Below are 26316 nucleotides of genomic sequence, written 5' to 3' on the forward strand. Positions count from 1 at the left end.
CCCTGTCTCGAAAAACAAAAACAAAAACAAACAAACAAACAAAAAAGCTTGGTCTATAGCTTAGGCTTGTTCGTAACTAGCTCTTTTAAATTACCCACTTAATCTATCACGTGGTGTTATCTCTCTTCCATCTTGTACCTCCTGCTTCCCCCCTGTGTCTCCTAGCATCTCCTGTGCACCTGTATTTCTCCTTCTCCTCTTCCTTTCTCTCCCTGGAAGTCCCGCCTCTATCTCCTGCCTAGCTATTGGCCATTCAACTTTTTACACCAATCACAGCAATACATCTTCACATAGTGCATAAATAACCCAACACACACACACACACACACACACACACACACACACACACAAGAAAATCAAAACAAACTCTTTTCTAGGGGCCTAGAGAAATGTCTTACTGGTTAAGAGCACTGGCTGTTTTTCCAGAGACCCTATGTTTGATTCCCAGCATCCACATAGTGGCTCACAATCATTTGTAACTCCAGTTCTAGGGGATCTGATGCCCTCTTCTGGCCTCCACAGGCATCAGACATACAAGCAGGCAAACAGTCGTAGGCAGGGAAACAAACAAACAACCTTCGTTAGCCTTACAGATCAAATAACAGATCATGATTATGTACCAGGGTTCCTGGACTTCAAATGTATCTACTGCTGCTCATGCTAGGCATTCCTGGGCTATTAGAGGCACCTTGAGGTGGAAGCCCAATGGGGAACACAGAGGCCCACAGCATTAACACAGCACAGCCAAGCTGTCGCATCACATAGTGTCATTCACTCTGCCTTGCTGAGTATCAGACATCAATTTCTGCTAACGGTGGCTGAGGGATAAAGGGGACGCCAAAGGGTCAGGGGACACTGACCCTGAATGTGCAGAACTACTGAGTAGTGACTCTGGGATCTCACGGTGGTCTCTGACTCGCCATCCAAGGGAGACTTTCCTTTCCTCAGGCCAAGTAGTATGGAGTGGGGGAGCAGGGAGGAGCGGGCTTTTGCCTGCTGCTGCTGACTCCACCCAGTGAGCTCTGAGCTCCATAGCTCCACACCACTCAAGGGGTGGGTGGCTGGGCACTGCTGACTCAGGCTGCAGGCATCTGGACCACCTGCTCTGGCCTCCTCTTGCCTTGGGCACCTGGCAGATCTGAGCCCCGTTTCCCACTTGATTGCTTCGTGCTGGTGACTTCTGCAGAGGCTCTTGACCTCTCTGAGCCTCGTTTTATCGTCTTAACATCTCTTTTTGGCTTTATGGTCGGGGTAGGAAATCTTTTTTGGAGACAGGGTTTCTCTGTATTGCTTTGGAGGTTGTCCTGAAGCTCGTTCTGTAGACCAGGCTGGTTTCGAACTCACAGAGATCCACCTGCCTCTGCCTCCCGAGTGCTGGGATTAAAGGAGTGCGCCTCCAACGCCCGGTGCAGTGGGCCCTTTTAAGTGGGAGGTATTTCTATTTTGGAAAAGACATCCACCGGACTCTCTTCATAATGCTATATGTTTTCTTTTCTTTTCCCGATAGAAATGGCCACTTTGTTTCCTTCTGCTAGAACGGAAGTTCGCAGATGGGAAGCATCATTTGATGTAGTGTCCGGATTGGCCAGAGCTGTACTTGGTACCTACTAGGTGCGAAGCAAATTTTGCCATCACTAGGAGGCGCTATGTCCTGTCCCTCTGTGACTATCCTTCCAATGGCGTGGAGATTCCCAAATCCCTCACAGTGAGACTTGGAGCTCCAACAAGCCAGGAGGGATCTTCATGAATGGGACTCAGTACTGTTGGTGAAGAAAGGCAGAAATTATTTACCCATTGTATAGATCCAGCAACTGAGGCCCAGAGGGGTGTCGAACGCCTTGCTCGGTATTTCCCGGGGGACTCCCCTTGAAAGCCTGGACTCTCACAGTGAGTGGCCGGACCCCACCAAGGAGCAGTCTCCGGGTACATACAGGTCACATCCCGCTCCCTTGAGTTCTTCCTGCGCCATCACCACGTGTGGGCAGGGGAACCGCAGGCGGAGGTGTGGGGGCTGCAGGCTTCCAGGAGCGTTCGGAGCATCTTCTCCAGGCCTAAGGTACCGAGACCCAACTCGCCTGCCAGAGGGGCTCGACTCTGCCCGCCCACCGCGGGGCGGGGCGCACGCTCGGGGATGGGGATCGCGGGTGACTGAAGCGTCGCGGGCTCCTGTGAGCGTCTCCCCGGCTCGGGAGCCCCTTGCCCCGCCGCGCCGCCAGCCGCCGCCTGTGTTCTGCAGCCCAGCGGCGCTTGCCGCAGTCGCCGGCAGCGGATCAGTCAGTCGCGAGCGCCCAGGTAGGGAGGGCGGGCGGGAGGCAGCCAGGCGAGCCGGCGCGACCGGGAAGGCGGAGCGCGACGCTGCACTCCTCTGCCAAGCCGCTCACCCCGGCCCAGTCTGGCCTGGCCCGGCCCGCGGCCTCCAGTACCCCGAATTCCGCGGTGCCAGTGGGCGAAAAGAGACCTGTCTTCTGCGCCTGGGCTTCGCTCCAGCTTCCGGGCCATCCCTTTGAGACCACCCCACCACGAGCGACAGCTTGAGATCTAGCGTGCGCACACGCCCACCCTCCCCAGAGAGCCTGCCCCGGCCGGAGAGCGCGAGTTCGCCTCCTGCTCCCATCTCCCCAGCCGTGCCTCTGGCCAGGAGCCCCACCCCCATTTTATGCTATCCCAGGGCTCTCTCTTCCAACGCCAACCTAACTTTAATTGACTCGGCGCATCAGGTACCCCTCCCCAAACTTGTTACCCGAGTTCTCCAGGTGGTCCCACCGTTGGAGACATTCCTGCAAGCCCTCCGTGACCTCTTCTAATCGCTACTTGGTGACCTAAGGACTCCGTTTTGTTACATACTCCTCCAGGGCGCAGTTTTTACCCAGCTTCCTTCCTCTTCATTCTATCCCCGCGTCCACCATATCCCATCCTGGTCCTCAACCCTAGTCCCCATGGTCCCAGAGCCTGGCCCTGTCAACATTAGCATCCCAGCCTGGGGGCCCGGGCCACCGCCTGCCCCAGGGGGAAGCGTCTGGGTGGCCACCGCGCTGTGTGTGGTCATCGTGCTGACAGCGGCCGCCAATTCTCTGCTGATCGTACTCATCTGCACGCAGCCCGCGCTGCGCAACACGTCTAACTTCTTTCTGGTGTCGCTCTTCACGTCGGACCTGATGGTGGGGTTGGTGGTGATGCCACCGGCCATGCTGAACGCGCTGTATGGGCGCTGGGTGCTAGCGCGCGGCCTCTGCCTGGTTTGGACCGCCTTCGACGTGATGTGCTGCAGCGCCTCCATCCTCAACCTCTGCCTCATCAGCCTGGACCGCTACCTGCTCATCCTCTCGCCTCTGCGCTACAAGCTGCGCATGACAGCTCCGCGTGCCTTGGCGCTCATCCTGGGTGCCTGGAGCCTCGCGGCGCTTGCCTCCTTTCTGCCCCTGTTGCTGGGTTGGCACAAACTGGGCAACTCTCGGACACCTGCCCCCCGCCAGTGCCGCCTATTGCCCAGCCTGCCTTATGTTCTCGTGGCTTCTGGAGTTACCTTTTTCCTGCCTTCAGGTGCCATCTGCTTCACCTACTGCAGGATCCTGCTGGCCGCCCGCAAGCAGGCGGTGCAAGTGGCTTCGCTCACCACGGGCATGACTGGCCAGGCCTTGGAGACCTTGCAGGTACCAGGGGTGTGTTTTGGAGACCTGGGCTCTTGGGATGGGAAGGAATTGGGAATCCACTGGTTGACTGCCTCATAGTAAGCCCTTACAGCTGGTCCCATAAGGCCTTGTGGCTCTGCCTTTCAAACTGTGACTGTGGTGGGTTAGCTGCTATATCCGGGTATGGAGGAGGAAGCTGGCATACTCCTCCATGACAGGCCCCATCGTGTATCGCATGTGGGGAACTTAGAGAGCACCCTCTCTCCCTCGGATTCACACTCCTTTCTCAGGGCCTGTTGGTCCTGCCTACTGGTCTAAGCACACCCCCGCGGCTGTCTCCCTAGTCTAATCCACTGTCACTTCTCACCAGGGACTCTGGCTGGCCCCCACTTCGGTCCGCTTTCCCAACTGGAGCCAGTGTGAGTGAAACTAAAGTGGATGTGTTGCTTTCCTTCTACAAACCTTACCTAGCTCACTATAAGGAGAAAACCCATCTCAGAACGTGGCCTGAGGATCCTTCCAGGCCAAGCTCCATCCTCCCTCTCTCCTCTCTCCCTCTCTGTCTCCCTCTCCTCTGCTTGCTCTGCACCAGCCCCAGGGCCATGACGACAGTCCTCAAAGTTGCCCAGCTTAATTCTGTGCGCCAAGGTTTTGGCTTTTACTTTGAGATAGTCTCATGTAGTTTCGGCTGGCTTCAAACTCACTGTGTGGTTGAGGGTGAGCTTGAACTTGTGATTTTCCTGCCTCTGCCTCCCAAGTGCTGAGACTGCCGGTGTGAGCCACCCTGCCTGGCTGGAGTTCTGTGTTTGCTGTGCCTTCTGCCTGATTGCTTCGTGTGGAGCTGCGCTTGCCTCGAGCCCTCCCAGCCCACCTCTTCCAGGCTGACCCTGACTTTCTGATCTGCAGGCCCACCGCCTCCACGCTGCTATTGCCATCACAACCCCAAAATCGTTTGTTGATTTAGCCACTCTGGCTCTCCGGCTTGGGAGCTGTGTGAGGCCAGCTCAGTTCTGACCCCCAGTACACAGCTATGTAATAACAGTGAATAGGGCAGGGCCTTGCTCAAGCAAGGGCATCTGCTCTGACCATCTAGGCCATGCTGGGCTCCAGGCTGATGTCCACCCTACACTGACTAGACTTGAGCTTCTGAGACTTGGGTCTCTAAATGTAAGCCCCTGGCCAAAGTCTCACTTAGGCTCTGCAAGGACATCTCAGTGTAGCCTCAGGTGAAGGAGGTTCTTCCAGAGTGGTAGCCTTGGGGTCCTGCAGCAGTTTCCAAAATTCTAGAAATGACAGAAACATCTGGCTGCCTGGACAGTCACCCAAAATTCCTCTGCAACGTTGGGCCATCTATCTTCAGCCTACAGGCCTAGAGCATCCGGCAGACATTTCAGTGAAACAGGAACCCTGAAAGACTGTCCCATCTTGTTTAGCAGTCATTTTCTTGTGGGTCCTGCATGTCCAGTTTATATAGCATACAGTCAAGCAGTCCAGGAAAAAGTAGTTTCTTGACCAATTGGCTATAAAGAAAGCAAACTCCACATGGAGTTTCTTTGATGCCCATCATCTTCATTGAAGTAGATTGGTGCTGCCAGGAGCAGACGTGTCTCATTGTCATGAAAAGCCTCAGTTCTTAAAACATTTTAAATGCCACATTCTGTAGGTCTTTGAAGTATTTGAAGATTACCTATCCATCTGAAATATATTTCTGTATATCTAGAAAACCTAACTAACATGACTATAAGTTTGACTATTATAGATGATTATCTATTAATCTGTATTTCTTAATTATACATTGCATTTTAAATGAGTGGCATAAACATAGTACATTAAAGAAGAGTAGAAATACATACAAAATTGTCCTTAAATTTGTATCAATAAACCAAAATCCATGCCAATGTAAAGTATTCATTTCTATATCAGTCCTGGGCCTTCCACTCTTTCCTGAGAACTTTGATGGTTTTCTCTTTGTTTGTAAAGATTGACTTCGTTCTTGCTTGGGGAGTCGTGATTTCATTGACTTTCCCATTTGTTGACTTGAGGCTAAGAAGTGACAACTTCTGTTTCTCAGCTGTGTGAACTTCCTGGCCTCAAATGCAGGTGGCTTCTCCCAAGGAGTCCAGAAACTGAATGAGCTACAGTCAATGTTGGTGATGCAAGCAGATAATATATGATGTCTCTACACAGCAGGGGCTTGCTTCTTACTCAGCAAAGAGGTCAAGAGAGCTTGCTGCAGCATCATAACGACGGGGGACTGGATTCCGGCACCCACATAACAAGTTGGGCATCACTCCAGTGTGTTTGGTGCTGTGTCTAGGATTCAGTGCATGTGAGAGTGAGCATGCCAGCATACACACACACACACACACACACACACAGACACACACACACACAGACACACACAGAGACAGACACACACAGAGACAGACACACACACATAGACACAGACACACAGACTCACACAGACACACACACAGAGACAAAGGCACACACACAGACACACATACTCACACAGATACACACACAGAGACAAAGGCACACACACAGACACACACAGAGACAGACAGACACACACACACAGACTTACATGCACAGGCACATTCACATAGAAACAAAGACGTACAGACACAGATACACAGACAGACACACACAGACTCACATACGCAGACACATACACACAGAGACAAAGACACACAGACACATACACACACACATCTTTTTTAAAATGATAAGGGACTGGCCAGAAGGCTTAGCAGGCACTTGTCACCAACCCCAAGGACCCAAGTTTTATTCCTGTGACCCACAAGGTGGAAGGAAAAGAACCCACTCCCATTGTTGTCCTCTGATTTCCAACTGAGTGTCATGGCACATACATGGGCTGCTCCTGGCCACCCCACTGAGACCCTGTCCATGTCAGATGGCTTGTGTACACACACATACACACACACACACATACACACACACACACACACACACACAGAGAGAGAGAGAGAGAGAGAGAGAGAGAGAGAGAGAGAGAGAGAGAGAGAAAACAATATTAAGTACAAATGAAGCTCCTAGGTTCTTGAAGACTGGCCCAGGCTCTCGGTGGTGTACCACTGAGTGCTTCCCCCCACCTTGCTCTCCGAGACTTTGTAAAGGAAGAAGAATCACCTGGGGTGGGCACGTGTGCCTTCCTGTCTCTCCCACCCCACCCCCATCTCAGGTCTCTCAATTTGTGTCTATCTGGCATTTTCTTTGTACCCACATTTATCTTTTTGCTTCCATGAATATGTTCAGACAGAAAACTTCCTATTTCTTCCAGAAATGGAAAACCAGTGTCCCTTGCCATGGGCAATCCCAGGAAACACAAGTATGGGGATGTCAGAGTGGTCCCAGCAGTATCACTGAAGTGCTTTTGGTTTGTCTGCTGTGCTCAAACTCCGCATGAGTTCAGGGAGGGGGGTATTAAGAACATGCTGTCTCTTTCCGGAAGACAGTTTGTAGCTCATGCCCTGTGTTCATATTTTTAAATTTTGTTATTATGTGCTTGTGTATGAGCACACACACGTGTGTCATGATAGGCATGGAGGACAGATGACAATTTTCAGGACTCCACAGTCCCGGCAGGGCCCCCACATAGGTGTCCTTTGGATGAAGTGAGGTCAGCTGGTACCAGCATGGCACACGGTGACCTCAGGACCTGCATGGGAGCCTGTTACAGCCACATAACGTTGTCTTGAGCACTCCGTCAGGAACCAAGGCAAGCTTGGTGTCCAAAACACCCACTGAGTGTCTGTCTCTCCCTCGGCCCTGCTTCACAGTAGGGAAACTAAGGCCCAGAGAGAGCAGATTCCAAAAAGTAACACTAAATGCAGTGATCAGTGACATAATACCATGCCCCTTGCTGACTGTTTTCCAGGTCCTCCTGAGCCTTGATTGGCCAGTGTAGTCTGCACCATGGGGCTCTGATCTGGGTCCCTATTGTTCTCTTCCCACGCTTTCTCTGTAGTGGTTTTGTTTTGCCTCAGGCCTGGAAATACTGTGTACGAGCTGCCAGGCCAAGGCCTGCTCAAATACAGACAGAACTCTGAACTTCTCAGGTTCCAGACTTGACCCCCAGAGTCTTCTCCATGTCAGTGGATGGCGACCGCCTTTTTCTGGTCTCCCAGGCCAGGAGCTCTGGAAGCAGCCCGGATGCCTCTCTCACAGTGAATCCGGTCTCCCCTCTACCTGTGACACATGTCCAGGCTCTGGACACCTCGTATCTCTCCACTGCTGTCCTGGGGATGGGTCCCTTTATTGATGCCTGGGTTACTATAATAATCTTCTGACGGTCGTGTCATGTGTGCTGTGCTCTGTGCTTGGGACAGCTTTTGTCCCAAGACTCCCTGGCCTTTTTCTGTATTCCCTTCTCCCTCCCCTTGACTGCTCTTCCTCTTTCGGCCACATTGGCCTCCTTGCTACCCCTTGAGCATCAAGCACATTCCTGAGCTAGGACTGTCACACAGTCTGCTCCTTCTTTCCTTTCCACACGGTCCTTCTCCAACTTCTGTCATATCTTCTGGTTTCTTCTGTTCTCATGCTTCTGAATAGGAACTGCTACCCTCCCCAGACCCGATGCTGTCTCAGCAGCATCTGTAAACATCTTGATTGATTGATGGTGTCTTCTGAATAGGAAGCGAGCTGTAAGAGTGCAGGAGCTTGTCACGTTCACGGCTGCATTTTCAGCACCCAGAACTGTGCCAAGCCTAGCACAGCCACTCAGCCTGTGTTTATGGTGGGAAGGAAATGGACACGGAGGGTCTGGGGTTCCATCCTGGCTCACGCGGATGCTTATTCTCACCTCCTGCAGGCTCACTGTGTGCAATGAGTCCTTAAGCTTTTCATAACAGAAATCCATTAGCCCAATCAGTGACATGTGTTGAGTACCTACTGTTTGCAAGAGCTATATTTTGACTGTAGAGAGGTCCTGCCCTGCTTAAATTTATGCTGGTTGCAGAGATGGGTCAGCAGGAAGGGAGGAGGGTGAATCTTAGAAGAGGGGAGACCTCCGACAGCCATGTTCTATGTGTAGCTGAAGGCCTAGGCAGAGAAGTCACAGTGAACCCTGAAGCCAAAGGCTGGAGGATATTCCTTCTGTTCCCAAGGCCATCATCCTACCTTAGATTGGATGATCCACTGGGCTTTCAAGGCAGAGACATGTTTATCCCATCTCTCTCCTCCCAACAAACACCTGCTGGAAACCCTGTTTAGTCTCTCTGTCTCTGTCTCTCTCCATTTTTGCGGGGAGGGAAGAGATTGAAACAGAATCTCTCTATGTAGCCCTGGCTGGTCTGGAACTTACAGAGATCTGCCTGTCTCTGCCTTCCAAGTGCTGGGATCATAAGCATCTGTTACCATATCCAGCTTCTTTTAAAATCAGTGTGTGTGTGTGTGTGTGTGTGTGTGTGTGTGTGTGTGTGTGTGTGTGCACATGTGAATACAGGTGTCTTCGGAAGACAGAGGTGTTAAATTCCCTGGATCTGGAGCTACAAGCAGTAGTGAACCACCAGACGTGGGTGCTGAGAACTGAACCGGGGTCCTCTGCAAGGGCATGCCCTTAACTGCTGAACCACATTTCCATCTCCAAGCCTGTTCTCTTGCCTGGTGAGGCATCAGACCCTCCACTACCCTGCTTTCAAAGCCCCTTGGCTAAGGGGAGCCTTCTGTGTGCCCGTTTCCTGAGTGCCTGGATCCTGCATGCCTTTGGGGGGCTTGTGTGCGGTGTGGCACTCTTGCTCTGTCCCTTTGGGGTTTGTATCTGTTCCTCCTTCTGAGCTAGCGTATCTGGAAAGACAGCTCTCCCGGCATGGTGGTGCATGCCTTTAATCCTGGCACTCAAACTCGGGAGGCAGAAGCAGGTAGAGCTCTGAGTTTAAGGTCAGCCTGATTTATGTGGTAAGTTCCAGGCCAGCCAGAGCTACATAGTGACATCCTGTCTCAAAAAAACAACTTCTCAAAACAACAACTGCTGGGCGGTGGTGGTGTACATCTTTAATTCCAGCACTCGGGAGGCAGAGGCAGGCAGATCTCGGTGGATTTGAGGCCAGACTGGTCTACAGAGCGAGTTCCAGGACGGGCTCCAAAGCTTCAGAGAAACCCTGTCTTGAAGAAAAAACAACAACAACAGAAACAAACAAAACAGAGAGGGGACTGGCAGCCTGGAGGTGGAGATGGTCTTAGAGCTCAGATCCACAGAAGTGATGTGGATGGAGACAGAGAAGGCGGCATGAGGCCCCCTCCTTCCAGGATCAGCCTCTTTTAGCTCCTCTCTTCACCAGTGCAGCCTCTAGCTCCCTGCAGACAGAAGTGAGGTGGGAACAGACTCCCAGTGCCTGGCATGGGCAACCTGGGATCTGGCCAGCATCTTTCTCTACTGATTCACATATGCCTCTATGTGAACATGGGCTCTAAAAAGCCACTCCTGTCAGTGGTTCTCACTAGGTCTTCCCAGCATTCCCAGGGGCTGGGGGAGAGAGGAGCTAAGCTTAGAAATAGGGCATCAGGGACACTTGTGGGGGTAAAGATGTCACAGTGACATGATGGATGCCAAGGCAGCATGTTGTGGGAAGGGAAGAGAAAAAAATGGATGTGTGGTAGTGCATACCTGTTACTTTGTTCGGTATGAGAGAAAGACTGAGGCAGGAGGATTGCTGTGAGCTTGAAGCTGGCCTGATTGGTCTAGTGTGTTCCAGGATAGCTTGAGGTCCTGTCTCAACACACACACACACACACACACACACACACACACACACACACACACACGTCAATGAGGGAGGGAGAGAAAGATCAAGGGATAAGAGAGAGAGGACTGGATGGAGGGGTTTTCATCCTTGCCTGACCCCAGAGAGACAAGAGCAAGCATCGTTGCGCAGTAACGGGCTGCAGTGCCCAGCCTAACAGGGGCAGGAAGGCTGAGCCAGGAGTCCCTCCTCCTCCTCCTCCTCCTCCTTTTCCTCCTCTTCCTCCTCCTCCTCCCCCCTTGCTTTCTCACCCCAAGCTCCTGACCCGCTCTTATTCTCCTCCCCTCCTCCCCCTGGTGCTCCTCTCCCCATCTCCTTCCCTCTGCCTCCCCTGATCTCCCCCTCTCCTACCTCCTCCCTGTCTTCCTACCACCTCTGCACTCCCATCCCAACTGCACACCCCGTCTCAGAGACAAATTCTCCCTCCTCCCCACCCCTCCTCCTCCTCCTCAGAGGAAGAGGTGACAATCCCTGCGGGAGGAGGTGGCTGCAGAGTGCAGGTGGCGGCTGTGCTGAGCTGAGGGCTTGGAATAGAAACTCAGTGTTCTCTCCTTCAAGTCCTGCTGCTGCTGTCACAGCTGAGTGACCCTGGAGAAGTCATTTTGCCTCTCTGTATCTCAGGGCTAGAGACCACTATCCTTAAGGCAGGGAGGTGATATACATTGGCTCCGGCACATAGTAGGTTCTGTGGGTGGTAGAGTAGATAGCTCTGTCTTCCACCCACCCTTTCCAGGGATTGTCATGGAAAGAATCACCATTAACTAGGTGAGAATTGTGGGATGCTTACAATGTAATGGTAACAGCTAACCTACCCGGCACTGGCAGGGTTGGAGGAACTGGTCCACCAGGTTTGTATTATCTTATTTAAGCCTTAGCACATACCTGGGAGGTGGATGTTATCAGAAGTGTCTTTTTACACAAGTGTCTGGGAGAGGAACAATAGCTTGCCTAACTAATGTCACTCAGCTGCTAGAGTCGGGTGTGAAACCTTGTGCTGGCTCAAGTCCATCTTGTCAGGCTCACTCTGGGACTAGATGATTATTGAGTCATTTTTATTTTTATTTTATTTTGTGTCTTTGAGTCAGGATTTCTCTGTGTGGCTTTAGAGTCTGTCCTGGAATTTACTCTATAGATCTGGCTGGCCTAGAACTCACAGAGATCCACCTGCCTCTGCCTCCCAAGTGCTGGGATTAAAGGCATGCACCATCGCCACCTGACCCAGCTCATTTATTATTTGTTGAAACAGATGCACAAACATGCCGCCATTACAACATGTTTTGCCCTTCAACTCCCATTGCAGAGCAAGACCCAGAATTATGCAGAAGGGCAACTTGGAGCTGGGGTTCCAGCACTGTAGACAGGTATCCGCTCTCTGCAAGCCCATTTAGCAGGGAGCTAGGTGGAGGAGTGCTCCTGTGTGAGTGCATTTGGCGAGCTTTGAAGCTCCCTGGCTCTGATGGACCCCGGCTTTGCCTCCTCCACCCCGCTCCATCTGTTGCCTGGGAATCTGGTTCCGTTCCTGCCTCCGCCTGGCCTTTGCATCTCTCCACACCAAACCCACCTCCGGCTGCCTTCAGAACCCAGCTGGGCACGTTGAAACTTACCTGACATCCCAACACGAGTAAGACCAAAGCACGACTATTTCCAGTTTGAGGTTAGCCTGGACTACATACCCTGGACTACATGTCTCAAAGTGAGTTGAAAGAAAAAGACCGAGGCTGGGAAGATCCCTGGATTCAAAACCCAAATGGGTGAAGAAGGCAAGAACATAGCTGGGACTGTGGCTTGGTTGGTAGCGTGCCTGCCTAGCATGTGTGAAGCCCTGGGTTCAATCCCTAGCTCTGCATAAACCAGGTGTGGTGGCACATGCCTTTAATCCCAGTGTGGAGGGGTTAAATCTTGGAGCCTTAGGAGTTGAAGGTCATCCCCAGGGCTCGAACACAGGTCGTCAAGCTTGGTGGTAGTCACCTTTACTTGAAAGCCGCATTTTTTAATTTTGAACATGTAAAAATACACTTTTATGAGTATCCTTTTCTGGGAAGAGGTTCCTCAAATTTTCAAAGGGGACTCAGAGTTCAAGGTGCCCCAGGCTCATTCCATGCCTCATAATGGTCTGGGACTGTTGGTGGCCAGGTGGTGGCATCAAGCCCAGATCTCTCAATGCTTGCTTGTCACCTTCTTGGTGACTGCTGGGGAGTGGCACCTTCCTCCTTCCCTGGTCCCCACCAGCATCAGTGAGGAGAACGGAGTCTGATGCCAGTCTGAATTGGGAAGGATCTGTGAAGTTCTAAGGTCATGAGCCAGCACCCTATGCATCTACTGTTTTGTGGGCTGTGAGGGTAAAAACCCCAATTCCAAAACATGCAGGGATCCATGGGCTGTACAAATAATCTATTCTTTGGCTTTGGGTGCTTTTCCTCAAGTGTAACTGAGTCTTGAACTGTGGAAACCTTGGAAGGTGATGGGGCTGTGTGCCTGTCTGTGTTGAATGTCATCCATCCATCCATCCATCCATCCATCCATCCATCCATCCATCCATCCACCCACCCACCCACCCATCCATCCCATCCATCCTATTTATTTTTGAGCCTGTGTCTCCTATAGCCCAGACTGGTCTCAAGTCATTTTGTAGCTGAGGGTAGCCTTGAACTTCTGAGCTTGTTTGGATTCCAGACACATATCCCTACACCTAGTGTGTGAGGAGGTAGAAATGGAATCCAGGGCTTCCTGCATGCTAGACAAGCACTCTGTCAGCTGAACTTCATTCTGATGTCCCTATGCAGGAGGGCTGTTTGGAGCTGTCTGCCTGTGTCTGACCCTCCTCAAACTCCGTGTGAAACGCTGCATGGCCCAGGTGTAGTGTGGGACCAGGATCAGGGCTCAGTATACGCCATGCTGGAGGCTCAGCTTTTGACCTTGGACACACAAGGCTCTGCTGGCAGACTGGGTTGTGCTCAGCTTAGTGATGATGTCAGGCTTGGTCCAAGGCCAGTGATGAAACTGGGGTTAGGCCTAGTGCTTCAGCTGGGCATCAGTCAAGGATCAGGGCTCGGTTATTTGATGGTATTCTAGGACTCGGCCTACTATTAGGTTTGAGGCTCAGTCTGTGACTAAGATCAGTCGACTTATGTGGCCTTCCTCTCTACAGGTACCCAGGACCCCCCGCCCAGGAATGGAGTCCGCTGACAGTAGGCGCTTGGCCACCAAGCATAGCAGGAAGGCCTTGAAGGCCAGCCTGACCCTGGGCATCCTGCTGGGCATGTTCTTTGTCACATGGCTGCCCTTCTTTGTGGCCAACATAGCTCAGGTAAAAAAAAAAAATAAATGACATGCCTGGCTGTACTAAGGTGGGAGGGAGGAGGATGGTGCATCCGTGGTAGCTGCATCTGTCCACTCTTGCTGGGTGAGGTAGCCTGGGTTCCTGCTCAGGACCAGGTGCGATGAATCCTATCCCCACAGGCCGTGTGCGACTGCATCTCCCCAGGCCTCTTTGATGTCCTCACGTGGCTCGGGTATTGTAATAGCACCATGAACCCCATCATCTATCCACTCTTCATGCGGGACTTCAAGAGGGCCCTGGGCAGGTTCCTGCCATGCATCCACTGTCCCCCCGAGCACCGGGCCAGCCCTGCTTCCCCCTCCATGTGGACTTCTCACAGTGGTGCAAGACCAGGCCTCAGCCTGCAGCAGGTGCTGCCACTGCCTCTGCCACCGAACTCAGATTCAGATTCGACTTCCGGGGGCGCCTCAGGCCTGCAGCTCACAGCCCAGCTCCTGCTGCCTGGAGAGGCGACCCGGGACCCCCCGCCACCCACCAGGGCCGCCACTGTGGTCAACTTCTTCGTCACAGACTCTGGGGAGCCTGAGATACGGCAGCATCCGCTCAGTTCCCCTACGAACTGACCAGGTCAAGAGTTGGCCAGCGGAGAGCCACATCCCAGAGACCTCAGTCCACGCTCCCTAAGACTGGGAGATGGTAGCCCTCCCGGGAGCCTGCTGAGTCCCATGAGACATCCTCAGCTAGCCCCCATCTGCTGCTACAGGCCCCTTGACATGAGGGGTGATCAGAAACAGCTCTGTGGTTTGTGCGGTGTGGCTGGGGGACTCAGGGAGATGGGCCACTTGGTTCAGGCCAGCAGGAAAGCGAACAATTCTTAGTCCTTTCTCTCTTGGAGGGTGGGAAGAACACCCATCTAGACACCCACCCTGGTTCTTGTCTGGCCCAATCCCCTGCACCCAAAGTGCCATCCATGGGATATTGGGGTTCTCATAGGCCCTGGGGAATTTACTCAAAGTGCCCACCCTCTCCACTGAAGACGTGTTCAGTCAAAATTGTATGTTCATGAACTTTTCCACATATGTATTAGCTGGACACTTCAGACCAGCCAGCCCCTAGGATGGGAATTGCAACACTAAAGAGCACCTTAGGCTGGAAGCCAGGCAGCCAGAAACATGACTCTTTCCTCAACTATATATAGCAGTTTGGGGCCTTGGCACAGGTCTCAAGGAAGAGTAAAGATGCCTCCTTATAAGAGAACATAAATGGTGTGCCCAGCACTTGTGAGGGGCCAGTAGGTGGTACATTCTGTTGTTTTAATTCCTGGCCAGCCAGGGCCTTGCTCTGGCAGAAGGGTATTAAGCGCCCCTCCCTCTCTCCCCTCCTTTCTTCCTTCCCTCTCTTCTCTCTCCTTACTTCACTTTTATTTTTTCTAGGATCTCATGTAGCCCAGGATCCTCAAGTTGCCACACGCATCTCTGTGTGGCCGAGGATGACTTTGAACTTCTGATCCTCTTGCCTCTACCTCCCAAGTGCTGGGATCACAGGCATGTAGTACACATCAGATTTATGTGGTGCTGGGTGGGACCTCAGGGCTTCATGAGTTCTAGAAAGCAATCTGTCAGCTGAGTTATGTCCCCAGCACCCCCTTTTCTCTGTGAGGACAGCTTTGCACATGCTAGGCAAGGGCTCTCCATTGAGCTACACCTCAGCCCCACTGTTCTTTCCCAACCTAGATTCCCATACCCCAAATCAGGCTCCCAGACTCTTCTTTCTGGTGGGTGGAGGACCCCACCACTCAGGGACCCTTCCAGCCCCATCTGCTGTTCTGCCTCTAGGGGCTGCTGACAGATCTTGTGCAACCTCAAGGGTGGGTTTCCTCCACCCCAGGCTTCCCAGAGAGGAAGCAGCTGATAGAAGCGGGCCCAGTTCCTCATCCTGCTTCCTTTGGATCTCCCTAGGGTCGCTGAAAGAAAAGACAGCTGCTTGGGTGGGCAGAGCACAGTAGAAGAGGAAATGTCCCTGGCTTGGGGGTGAAGCCACAGACAAGCAGGTGGGCTCCGGCTTTGGCCTGGCTTTTGTGGGTAAGGGCGGGGACTCTTGGCTCCAAGCTTCTCTGAGCCGAGTTCCTCCTCAGCCCCAGGTCTTGTAGCCCTCGTGTTCCATCAACCAGGCTCCCAGGCTCGTCCAGAGCGGCCAGGAGCTCTCCTTGGTGCTGATCACACTCAACTGGGCCCTGGCAGCAGGGTTTCGGTGCTTGCCAGGGTTCCTTTGCCCCAGGGCCTGCCTGAGGGACTCAATAAACAGAAGCTGAAGGAAGTGACTCTGTGTGGACAGTGTCTTATTGAAGCCCCGGCGGGTTGGAGAGCAGCTGAGTAAAAGACTCCACCCAAGTGTCCTGGGCTCTGATCCGACTCTGTCCCCAGCTTACTTTGTGACAGCGCCCTCCCCCAAACAAATCACTGTCACTTTTCCACATGGGCACAGCGGCTTGTCCTAAAAACAACATGAGTTGGGTAGATGTCTGTAAAATGAATACGTGACGCACATTGCAGAGGCGTCCAGTGTGGGAATACTATAACACCCGCAGCCTTGGAGGGGTCTTCCTTGTCCATGGGTCACTTCTGTCTCTGCCATCCAGAGGTACTCATGGAAGCAGATGCAGGGCCTTAGAACTGGGGTCTGAAGTTCCACTGGCCAGACTTCATTGTGACGGAGTCACTATGAGTTGTGTGGCCTTCAACAGCTTTCCTAATTACACAGAGGCTCCGTTTCCCCAGTATAAAGTAAAAGGTGGTCACGAAGGTCAGGGGAAAAGCCTTTGGTATTTATTGGTCCCTCTCTGGTGATCCACATATATCACCAGCCCACTTTCTCTCTATGCCAATGGAATTCTGCCTTTAGTCCTCTTGCTACGGTTCCATCCAGGGCCACCATGTTTCACAAGTTCGTATCATACCTATGTCTCAGTTACTCCTGAAGTTATGCCGCGCACACGGCCCGCACACCTGTGCCAGAGAGAGCTGATCAGACCTCCCAAGAAGAGCAGAGGGAGGAAACTGCCTCGTTGGCACCTGAGAAGGCCCCACTGGTAGGGCCTGGGGCTGGTGGGCAGCCCTGGAGAGTTGGTAAAAGATCATGAAGACACTTGGTTCCACTGAAGTTGGAGAAAGGGGACAGGGCGGGGGGAACCTCCAGTTCCACAGCGACTCCTGGGCCTCTGGATGGGACCTAGAGGGCGGGAGCCTACACTGGCCTGGAGCTGGGTTGATGCTGTAAGTCACATGGCCAGTGTTCCCTCAGGGAGCAAGTGTTTTCTCCATGGCTCTCCATTCTAGACCCTTCCTATTTAAGGAAGGTGCTTATGGAAATTCCACACCACCAGAGCATTCTGAGGAGCTCAGAGGTGTTAGAGAAAATTGCATACAGAAGTCTGGAGAGATAGTCCAGGCTCCTGCTGGGGTCAATCCAGTTCTGCACAGGACTCTTGGGTCCCTGGTGTGCAGTCAGGGCAGCCCAGTGGGTTAGAACTCACACCATGGCTGCAGATCAGGGGTCCTTCTGCTGGACTGGCAGCAGCAGGGAGCAAGGCCTCTGTGGATTGGTCCAGCTCTGCTGGCATCTGGGCTTGCCTGACACTGGAAGGTATGGTGGTTTTGAGACTGTCTCCTGGGCCAGGTCCCTGGGTTTGCCCATCCTGGTGGAGTGCCTCATCTGTGGAGACTGTGACTGTCTGGAGAGGCTCTTCTTGGGGCAGACTGCCAGGAGCCAGTGGGAAACCCTTCTCACCCCAGCCTGGCTTGGTACGGATGCCCACAGCCTTCAGGATGACATCCATTTGCTTGGCATAGTCCAAGTGCCCGTTGACCTGCAGGGAGACCACGAGTGAGGACCATGGTGGGTAGGTGGGCAGGATGGTTGGTAGGTAGACAGGGCAATTCCTTGGGATCCATGCTAAGCTCCACCCTCAGGGGCAGTTATTCAGCAACCCAGGGTCCCAATTATCAATGATCTTCAAGTCTAGAGTACACTGGGGGTAGGGGGAAGGGGCTCTGGGATCTGAGCTAGGGAAAGTTGAAGAAACCTTTTCCAATTATGTGGGTCCTCTGGGCAGAGAGGCCCATCCTGATGGCTAGCAGGCAGGGGAGGGGCTCAGTATTTGCTCTCCAGGAGCTGTTGGATCTTGGGTGGCCTTTGTGCCCCGAGCATTAGGAGTAGCTTCCCCATAGGGTGGCTAGGAGGGTTTCCCCAGAAAAAAAATCCCAAGTTGGAAATAAGTTCTGTAACAGCCCGTAAGGTTTTGTTCCTTCACTGTTCACTGATTTCCATCACTCCTAACTTAGCCTGGTTCCCCTCCTAGGAACTCCCCACTTGCCCTCCTTATTGTGTGCTGAAAAAAACCTCAAAACAACAGTGTTGAGAAGAAGGACCTTGGGAAGATGGGTGGGAGCCCAGGCCTCTGCCTCTGGCTTGACAGAGATGTCATCCCGAGGGCAGATTTGTTACAAGGTCAGCTTGCCCCTCCACCAGGGGATGATGCAGTCAGAGGCTGCCACCAGATGCCAGCACCACAGCCTGGATGCCAGTTGTCACTATTAAAAGTTGAGTAACTTTCTGTTCGTCCCAGGCTTTCACTTAAAACAGTCCAGAGGGACCAAGAAGAGAGGAAGCAGCACTATTTCCCATGCTTCTTAGAGAATGAGTGCCTTTTCTTATCCTATCCTTGTGTGTGTGTGTGTGTGTGTGTGTGTGTGTGTGTGTGTGTGTGTGTGTGTGTGTAGGCCAAAGGTCAGGTGTTTTCCTCAATCTCTCTCCACTTTATTTTTTGGAGACGGTCTCTCACTGACCCGGGAGCACATCTAGACTGTCTGTCCAGCAAGTTTCGGAGACACTCCAGTCTCTGTGCTGCCCCCCCATCACAGTTCTGGAGACCCTCACTCAGACCCTCACTCTTTGCTGACTGAGCCATGTCCCCAGTCCCCAAGGCATCTTATGGAGATGTTTCCCAGTCTGGGTCAGTGCTAATCCATTTCAATGGGATGTGAGAAGTACTCACTAATGCAAATCGCAGCACACTGTGCCTGGAGCTTAGTAGGTGCTGCATAAATATGTGTTCTCTGACTTTAGTTTGCCTCAAAGAGGAGATGAAGATGAGGAGTTAGCTGGACTGATCTGTTTGGGAGCCCAAGGCAGCTGCTTAAGCTCTAGCTATTACATCTAAATTCCAGCCAACAGACACTTCAGGCCCAGGGACAAACGCTAACCAGTTCTCTATAGAAATAAGAGCTGCTTCTCTGAGCCTTTTGGATCCTGGGAAAGGACTGGTGCCAGGGTTGTGTGGGAACAGGCAGCCGGGAAGGGCAGTGTCATCGTCATCTGACTTTAGGTGGCCATCACATCTACAGCCTCCTCTGCCACAGGCTGGTCCAGGTCTTGGCCATGCACAGTCAGTCCCCCAGTTGCTTTTCTAAGGAGACCCGAGATGGAGTCATTGTTGCTGGCAGTCCGTGTTTATAGTCTGCAGCCGGAGGGCCTCACAAGGGCAAGGTGGGTCAGTGGTGTGTGGACACAGCTGATGTTTACTCAAGCTTTTAGCTCATGACCATTTCCCCAGCTGTCCCACCAAGCCCTGCCCACTGCTCTGCACAGCCAGACATCACTAATGCAAAGCAGGAGACCATGTGGACTCAGGCATGCTGGCAGGGCTGCAAATTGTTGATGAGGGTTAGGAAGGCAGGTGGCACAAGCGTGTGGAAGTAGCTCACATGAAGTGGGCTCTGAGCGTGATGCCCAGGCCCTGGCTCCTCCCTCCCCCTTTGCTGTCAATCTCCCTGCCCTGGCAGACTAAACCCTGCCTAAACCATGAGTGCAAATAAACCCCCACTTCAGTTATTTCCACCAAGGGGCATGGTTGCATGGGACTCAGAAAGTCACTAACACACTCATGTTTGTCATACGCCATGGCCTCAGTTTCCACATCTGAATGATGGATCAGTATGTTTTCTGGGAACTTTTGCAGGGTCACCTGATTCACAGTGGCTGTTGTCACTGATGATGGTACTGTTACTAACTGTTGGACTCTGTGGTTGGCCCTTTGTTAAGTTCTAGAAACCAAGTACATCCTCTGAGACATGGAGAGGTTTGTCCTGGACCAGGGCTTCCTGAAGGATAGCTTCAGACAGTGAGTGAGCCCCGTGGTGGTAAAATCCTCCACCTGCTGCAGCCCAGAGAGGCGTCCTAGCCGGGATCCCTTTATCCCCACAGTCCTGACGTCCCCAGAGAAGGTCCCTGCCTGCCACAGGGAAGAGGGATGGGACAGGCCTGTAGTTGCTGGTGCAAAGGGAGCTGCCAAGCAAGTCCTACCAAGGGAGCCCAGCCAGCCCCTCCTCCAGCAGCGGGCTGCCAAGGAAAGCTAGGGACACAAAGGCAATGCTAATTGCCTCTAATTAGTCAGAGGAGGAAAGCACCGCTTTGCTGAGGCCCCTAATGTGATAAAGAGCTATTATTAGGCAGGAGCTGAGCCAAAGCCAAGGTGTTTGAGGAGGGAGAGGTCTGTGAATAGCTAGCCTCCAAACTGAAGAAGTGAAGCCAGTGTGGAACCAGAAGAGGAGGGGGCTAGTGTAGGAGCATTCATGAGTTCAGGGCCCTGGCCCCTGCATCTCAAGGAGACTCCCCACAGGATGGGCCCACTGCTGGGTTATGTTCTGCTTGGTCAGCACCAGGGTCCACGGCTTTGAGTCTAGCGGATGTCCTGAACCTGAGTCCCCTGTTTGCTTTGCTTTTTGCTGGGCTGGGGGGGGGCAGGCAGCCCTGACTGGTGATCTGGTTTTTGGTGCAGGGGTGGGGGAGGGTAGGGTGGTAATGTGAAGGCTCCAGGGGTTTGGATCCAGCCCTACGAATTGCTAGTCGGGAGACAGGGATTCTCCTAAGCTTTGATGTCCTTGTCTGGAAATGGGACACAACAGTTTCTGCCTGGCAGCAGCTTGAGGATTACAGCCAAGGGGGAAAGACTGGCCTGGAGCCCAGAGGAGGCAGGTACATGCAGGTACTATCTCCAAGTGCTGCAGTGACCTGGCGTCCCCCATACACAGGCCAATGGGGAGCCCTTGGAGGGAGAGACCAGTACTCACCACTGAGGACAGGTCCACATTCTCCATCCTCCGGTCCTGCAGCAGCACCGGCTGGAGGCCTGCGACCCGGAGCTGCACGGAGGAAGTGCGGTACACGAAGCTCAGCAACCAGTCTCCCCTGCAGGCAGAAACAGGCACCATCGGCTTGAGCCCGGGCAGGTTGGGCCTCTGACCCCTGGGCGACTGAGCAACTGGGCACAGTTGGACACTGTGTAGCCTGGGTTGGCCTCAAGCCCACAATCCTCCCACCTCAACCTCCAGATTTTGGGATGGCATGTGGACCCCAGAGGGGGCTCCTAGATGCTCTGACCTGCAGCTGGTGACTCCTCCTTCCTCCTCCTGAGACAAATCCCTTCAAATCCCACCGTGTGCTCTTTTCCTGCAGGCTCATCTATCACAGGCCCTCTATTGTCTGTTCCTCTGCCTTCAGTTGTCACCCAGAGCCTCTGGCTCACTGCCCCTCCAGATCTGACTTACGAGCCCTGCGTGGCCTTAGAGTGTGGGCTGTGTACTTTGGCTCAAACCTGTAGCCACTTCCCCCATGTCCTTCTCATGTATGTATGTATGTATGTATTCTATATGCATACATATTTTCTTTACATTGTAATATTGGGTCCCTGGGGCCTGCGCAAGCACTCTGCTCGGTTGTCAGGGTATTTGCCTAGCATGCACAAATCCTGCTTCTGATCCTCAGCATCGCGTCATCGGTGGTGCATGTCTGTGCATCACAACACTGGGAATGGTGGAGGCAGGAGGACTCTTGGCTATCTAGAGAGTTCAAAGCCAGCCTGAGCTATGTGAGAGCCTGCCTCAAAAAGATAATGGTCACCTTCCTGCCCTTGATTTTTGAGCTTAGAATATCACCTTCTCCAGGTGACTTGGTCATCATCCTATGTTTTCATTGCAGGTCCCCTATTCAAAACTCCTGGGACCTGTGGTGGGGTTCAGAATTCTTGAGGCTTGGGAATTTTACAGCTAACCAGCCTGTAGCCTGTGCAATACAAGTTATTCTTGCAAGCTTAGGGTGGGGCTGCTTTCTGGGGGCTTGAGGTTACTGCTCAGGATGAAGTTCTGAGGGCCTCTCCTCAGGCTCAAACAGGGCTGCTACCCAAGTCTGCCCCCAGGTCCTCCGGCTTGCCAGAGGGCCTGTTGCCCAGGGTGCTGGCTCTCTGCATTGACAGCTGCTTCTGCTGTCTTCCCGCCCCTGCTCAGAAATCGTGTTCCCAAAGCGGAGCCAGACACCTCCACTGCCAATGGCGCACACGTGCATGCCTCAGCCCCAAAGGGCTCCCATCTGGGTCTCTCGTGTGCTTCAGTCTCAGTGCGACCCCCATGCTCCCCCCCCATGATCTGCAGAGTCATCCTAGGGCCTGACACAAGGGTGAATCCTGCAAGACCCTGTCAATGGCCATCCTGAAGGGTGGGATGGCCTCCCAGGTCTGAACTCCCGGTCCTGGCTGCAGTGATAACAGCCAGTGGCCAGCTTCTGGAATCTTCTAGCATAGAGGCTTCTAGTGTTCAGCGAGGCTATGGGAGGGTACTAGGTCCTCAGAAAATATTGTTTCCTCCCCAATGGCATGAGGCTCAGACAGACCTGCAGTAGCCATTGACGATTCTTCCAGACACCACCTTCTGGAACGGTTCCCAGTACTTGGGGTCCCCTTCTACCGGTGCACCCAGAAGGACCACATCCTCGATGATCCCTTGGCAATCTGGTGAGAGAGCCCAGCAGAGCCTGTCAGTGTTCCATGTCACAGTGGGTCCTGGTGGGGCGGGGTAGGGTGGTGTGTGGATGGGAGGGGATGCGGAAAGGTGGAGGGTGGCAGGGGACTTGATAATGATAAAGGCAATCATCGTTGCACATATATACATGCACACTTACATATGGATACACACATGAAGCATTTACCTATGTTGTTCTATTATTAATAAAAACTTGGGAGCCAGATATCAGGGTAAAAACTCGATAGATCCAAAGAGCAATGAAGGGATGATCAGCTGACCCCACTCTCCACACTTCCCAGATTGAAAGGGCTGAGAATTTGCTGAACCCCTCACTATATCTCCCTCAGCTTCCCTATGTGGGTCCTCCAAAATTTCTACGGCTAATTCCCGTCGGCCAGTTTCTGACTCCATCCCCTGATTCAAGGCAAACTTAATTAACAATCTTGGAGTGTCAGTAAGAACAAATATCCCAACACACACACACACACACACACACACACACACACACACACACACACACACACACACACACGGCAATGGGTTCCAGGTGGTGAGTCAGACTCATACATGCCTGATCATTCCTGTAAAATGTCACTGTCACAGTTAAGGTAAACATTTGCACAGTCACACAGACAGCAAGTAACACGGCTCAAGTTGGAACCAGGGCATCTTTCCATTATCCAAAAGCTCACGCCCACTGAGACCATTGATGGCCTGTCATCTCTCTCATTCTGAAACCTTCCCTTGGAAGATGGGGAAATGGGCTCAGAGAGAAGATGGCACCAGCCCAAGGCCACAAAGCCAGAGAGAATCCAGCATGTGCTACAACTCAGAGTACCTGGATAGCTGTGAGGTCCCTAGACCGTTCTCTCTTCTGATGCAGTAACTGAGAGTGTCAACTGTGTGATCTCTGGTCACCATTGGGCCAGGACCTCTGGGGTCACCATTCGGGTGCCTCCTTTGCCCAAGGGAATTCCATCTCCCTAGAGTGGCCTTTCTGCCATGGGACAGCTGGTGGAGTGCTACACCTCCTTGTGGCCAACAAGGACAATAGCAGGATTTCTGAGCAACTGTTAGATCCAGGGAGAGCCACAGAGAAAAGCCTAAAAAGGCAACTGCTTTGACCTTGAACCAAGACTTGAACTGCTTTGACCTTGAACCAAGACTTGCCCCTGACCCTCCTGTGGCAGCCCAGAGTTGACTTAAACAAGGTTGAGTTGGACATGCGTTTCACTGATGCTCTGTATCCACTCCTGAAGCCCAGTCGGCAGCTGTCTCACAAACTCCTTCTCTCTACTCTCTGATAAGTTTGCATTCAAAAGATTTGCTCTCTGCATGGGAGTAAAACGTGGACACAAGCTACAAGACAGGTTCTTAGCAACACACAGACATTGGCTAAGGAAAGCTGGCAAGAACCACCACCGTGGAATCCTGGACGGGAGGTCAGAGGCCATTACCCACCCTCTGAAGGTTCCAGAAGTGAAAAGGACAGGCGGAGGAGGCAGCGTTGGGAAAAAGGGCTGTGGGAAAGGCACAGCATCAATCTACTGTTTGAATCTGGGCATGGTGTCACACGTCTGTGATCCCAGCACTGCCGAGGTGGAGGTGGGAGGGGCAAGAGTTCGAGGCCATCCTCTGGTATATAGCAAGTTCAAGGCCAGCCCAGAATATAATCAATTAGCCCATCCCTTAAAATAATTTAGGCTTTCCAGGCAAGGTACAGAAACATCCCTATGAGTGGTTGGGATCATCATTCAGGGTTAATGTGCTTGTGTAGCCTGTGCAAGGTCCTGTGTTCCTGTCTCTGCACTGGAAAAAATCGTTATCAGGTTGCACCTTCAGTGTCTAGCAGCCCCTCATAAGGACACGTGATCTGTGGGTCAGGAGGTGCAGACAGTACAGAATGCATCCACTTTTCAAAATCAAAGGCTCAGTAGGTAAAAAGTGCCTGATTTGATCCCAGGAACCCACATGGTAGAGGGAGAGACCAAGTCAAATTGTCTTCTCATCTCCACATGGGAACAGAGGCATGCATGTTTGCATATATGCTCGCACACATCCTCCCCACAGACACACACACCAAACCCAGACATACATACATAACACACACATCCATACACAACACATACAAACCCACACCCCTATACACATACAACACACATACATATACACATATATACACAACATACATACACCACACACATACATATATACATATATACACAACATACACACATATATACACAGCACACACAAACTCACATCCCCCCACATACACATATACAACACAAACAACATCTACACACAACACACATACATACACAACACACACATATACACACATATACAACACACAAACACAGCCCACACATACAACCCCCCCTACATACACAACATACACACACATAATACACCCACACACATATATACACAGCACACACACTTACATATACAACACACATACACAACCCCCAAACACAAAGTAAATAAATGTAAAAAAATAAAGACGTCAGAGATGAGCATTTAATGGCCCTGGTGTTCTTTTGCTGTGGGGACAGTGTCTGCTAAAAGTCATTGTCTGGTTCAGACTTCCCCTCCTGTGACAGTCTGAGGTATTGGCTACAGACCTACAGGGCTGAGGACGCTAAGCATGTGCCTTCCACCCTCCCGCCCCCACACAAGCTTATAAAAATCCATGCTCTTGAAGAAAAGGGTGACTTCAAGTTCAGAAGTCACAGACACGGGCAGCTTTTGTGCTTGGGCTTCTCATTTTTGCAACATCTCCTTAGATCTTGTTCTTATTCTGCTGTCACCATGGGGGTGGGCGGCCCTTCAATCCTGCTATAACTTTGGCAGTAAGGAGGCGTCATGCCGCCCCTGGAAAAGGAAAGCCTGTCAGTCAGGCCTTCACCCTCATTCTCGGGACTTCCTGTGGTCCCAGGTCTGGGCAGGCAGCTTCCCTTCCACTTCTCTTTCTGTGTTCACCAATTCTGTTACTCTAGCCCAGGAGCCATGCATTAGAGATGGAAGCCAATGCTGAGGATGCGGCTGGCTTCCACGCCCAGCATCGGATGAACTGGGCGTGCTGGCGGGATGTCTGTGATCCCAGCATCTGAGAGGCAGAGGCAAGAGGATCAGAAGTTCAAGGCTGTCGAGGTCGGAATGAGAATGGCCCCCATGGGCTCATATATTTGAATGTTTGGTCCCCCGTTGGTGGACTGTGTAGGAAGGACTGGTTAGGAGTTAGGCCTCGTTGGAGAAGGTGTGTCACTGGAGGTTGGCTTCCAGGCTCCTGGCTCTCTGCCTGCTGCCTGCAGGTCAGGATGTAGCTCTCAGCTACTTCTCCAGTACCATGCCGGCCTGCATGCTGCCATGCTCCCCACCATGATGATCATGGACTGAACCTCTAAGACTGCAGGCAAGCCCCCAATTAAATGCTTACTTTAGTAAGTTGTCCTGGTCATGGTGTCCCCTCACAGCAATGAAACACCAACTAACACAAAGGTCATCCTTGGCTATATTGCTAGTTCTAGGCCAGCCTGGGATACATGAAGTCCTAACTCCAAAACAAAGCAAAACAAAACCCCAACAAAGTGATTGGAGAATGCTAATTGCTGACAGGGCATAGAAGAGTATTTAACTGTTATTCATAAATCTCCTAAAATATTTTTATTTAAGTGTTTTGTATGTGAACATATACAAGAGTTGTCTGTATAGGTGCCCTTGGAAACTAGAAGGGTGTTCACTGGATCCCATGGAGTTATAGACAGTTGTGAGTTGCCTGATGTGGG

At 52.2% G+C, this 26316-nt stretch overlaps 2 protein-coding genes across 3 annotated transcripts in view; one reads left to right on the plus strand and one right to left on the minus strand.

The window, feature by feature from the left end:
* Positions 1 to 2330: 2330 nt before the first annotated feature.
* On the plus strand, positions 2331 to 15993 carry Htr6 (5-hydroxytryptamine receptor 6). Its single transcript, XM_005081050.4, has 3 exons — positions 2331 to 3650; positions 13542 to 13700; positions 13853 to 15993. The coding sequence occupies exons 1-3, from the start codon at positions 2937 to 2939 to the stop codon at positions 14294 to 14296; spliced, it is 1317 nt and encodes a 438-aa protein (XP_005081107.1). The 5' UTR covers positions 2331 to 2936; the 3' UTR covers positions 14297 to 15993.
* Positions 15994 to 16476: 483 nt separating this feature from the next.
* Positions 16477 to 26316, minus strand: part of Tmco4 (transmembrane and coiled-coil domains 4) — a 77058-nt gene continuing 67218 nt past the window's right edge. For both annotated transcript variants that reach the window (XM_005081049.4, XM_021233530.2), the window contains exons 14-16: positions 22395 to 22512; positions 20801 to 20918; positions 16477 to 17538 (exon numbers count right to left, since the gene is read on the minus strand). In XM_005081049.4, coding sequence (XP_005081106.1) covers positions 17134 to 17538; positions 20801 to 20918; positions 22395 to 22512 — 641 coding nt within the window. In that variant the 3' untranslated portion in view covers positions 16477 to 17133. The remainder of the gene's footprint in view (positions 17539 to 20800; positions 20919 to 22394; positions 22513 to 26316) is intronic.

This window comes from Mesocricetus auratus, unplaced genomic scaffold (assembly GCF_017639785.1).
Source record: "Mesocricetus auratus isolate SY011 unplaced genomic scaffold, BCM_Maur_2.0 Super-Scaffold_100014, whole genome shotgun sequence".
Taxonomy (NCBI): Eukaryota; Metazoa; Chordata; class Mammalia; order Rodentia; family Cricetidae; genus Mesocricetus; species Mesocricetus auratus.

Coding starts and splice junctions, on each gene's coding strand:
- Htr6 (XM_005081050.4), top strand. CDS start 2,937: ATGGTCCCAGAGCCTGGCCCTGTCAACATTAGCATCCCAGCCTGGGGG. Junction 3,651..13,541: donor AGGCCTTGGAGACCTTGCAG/GTACCAGGGGTG, acceptor TCCTCTCTACAG/GTACCCAGGACCCCCCGCCC. Junction 13,701..13,852: donor TTGTGGCCAACATAGCTCAG/GTAAAAAAAAAA, acceptor CTATCCCCACAG/GCCGTGTGCGACTGCATCTC.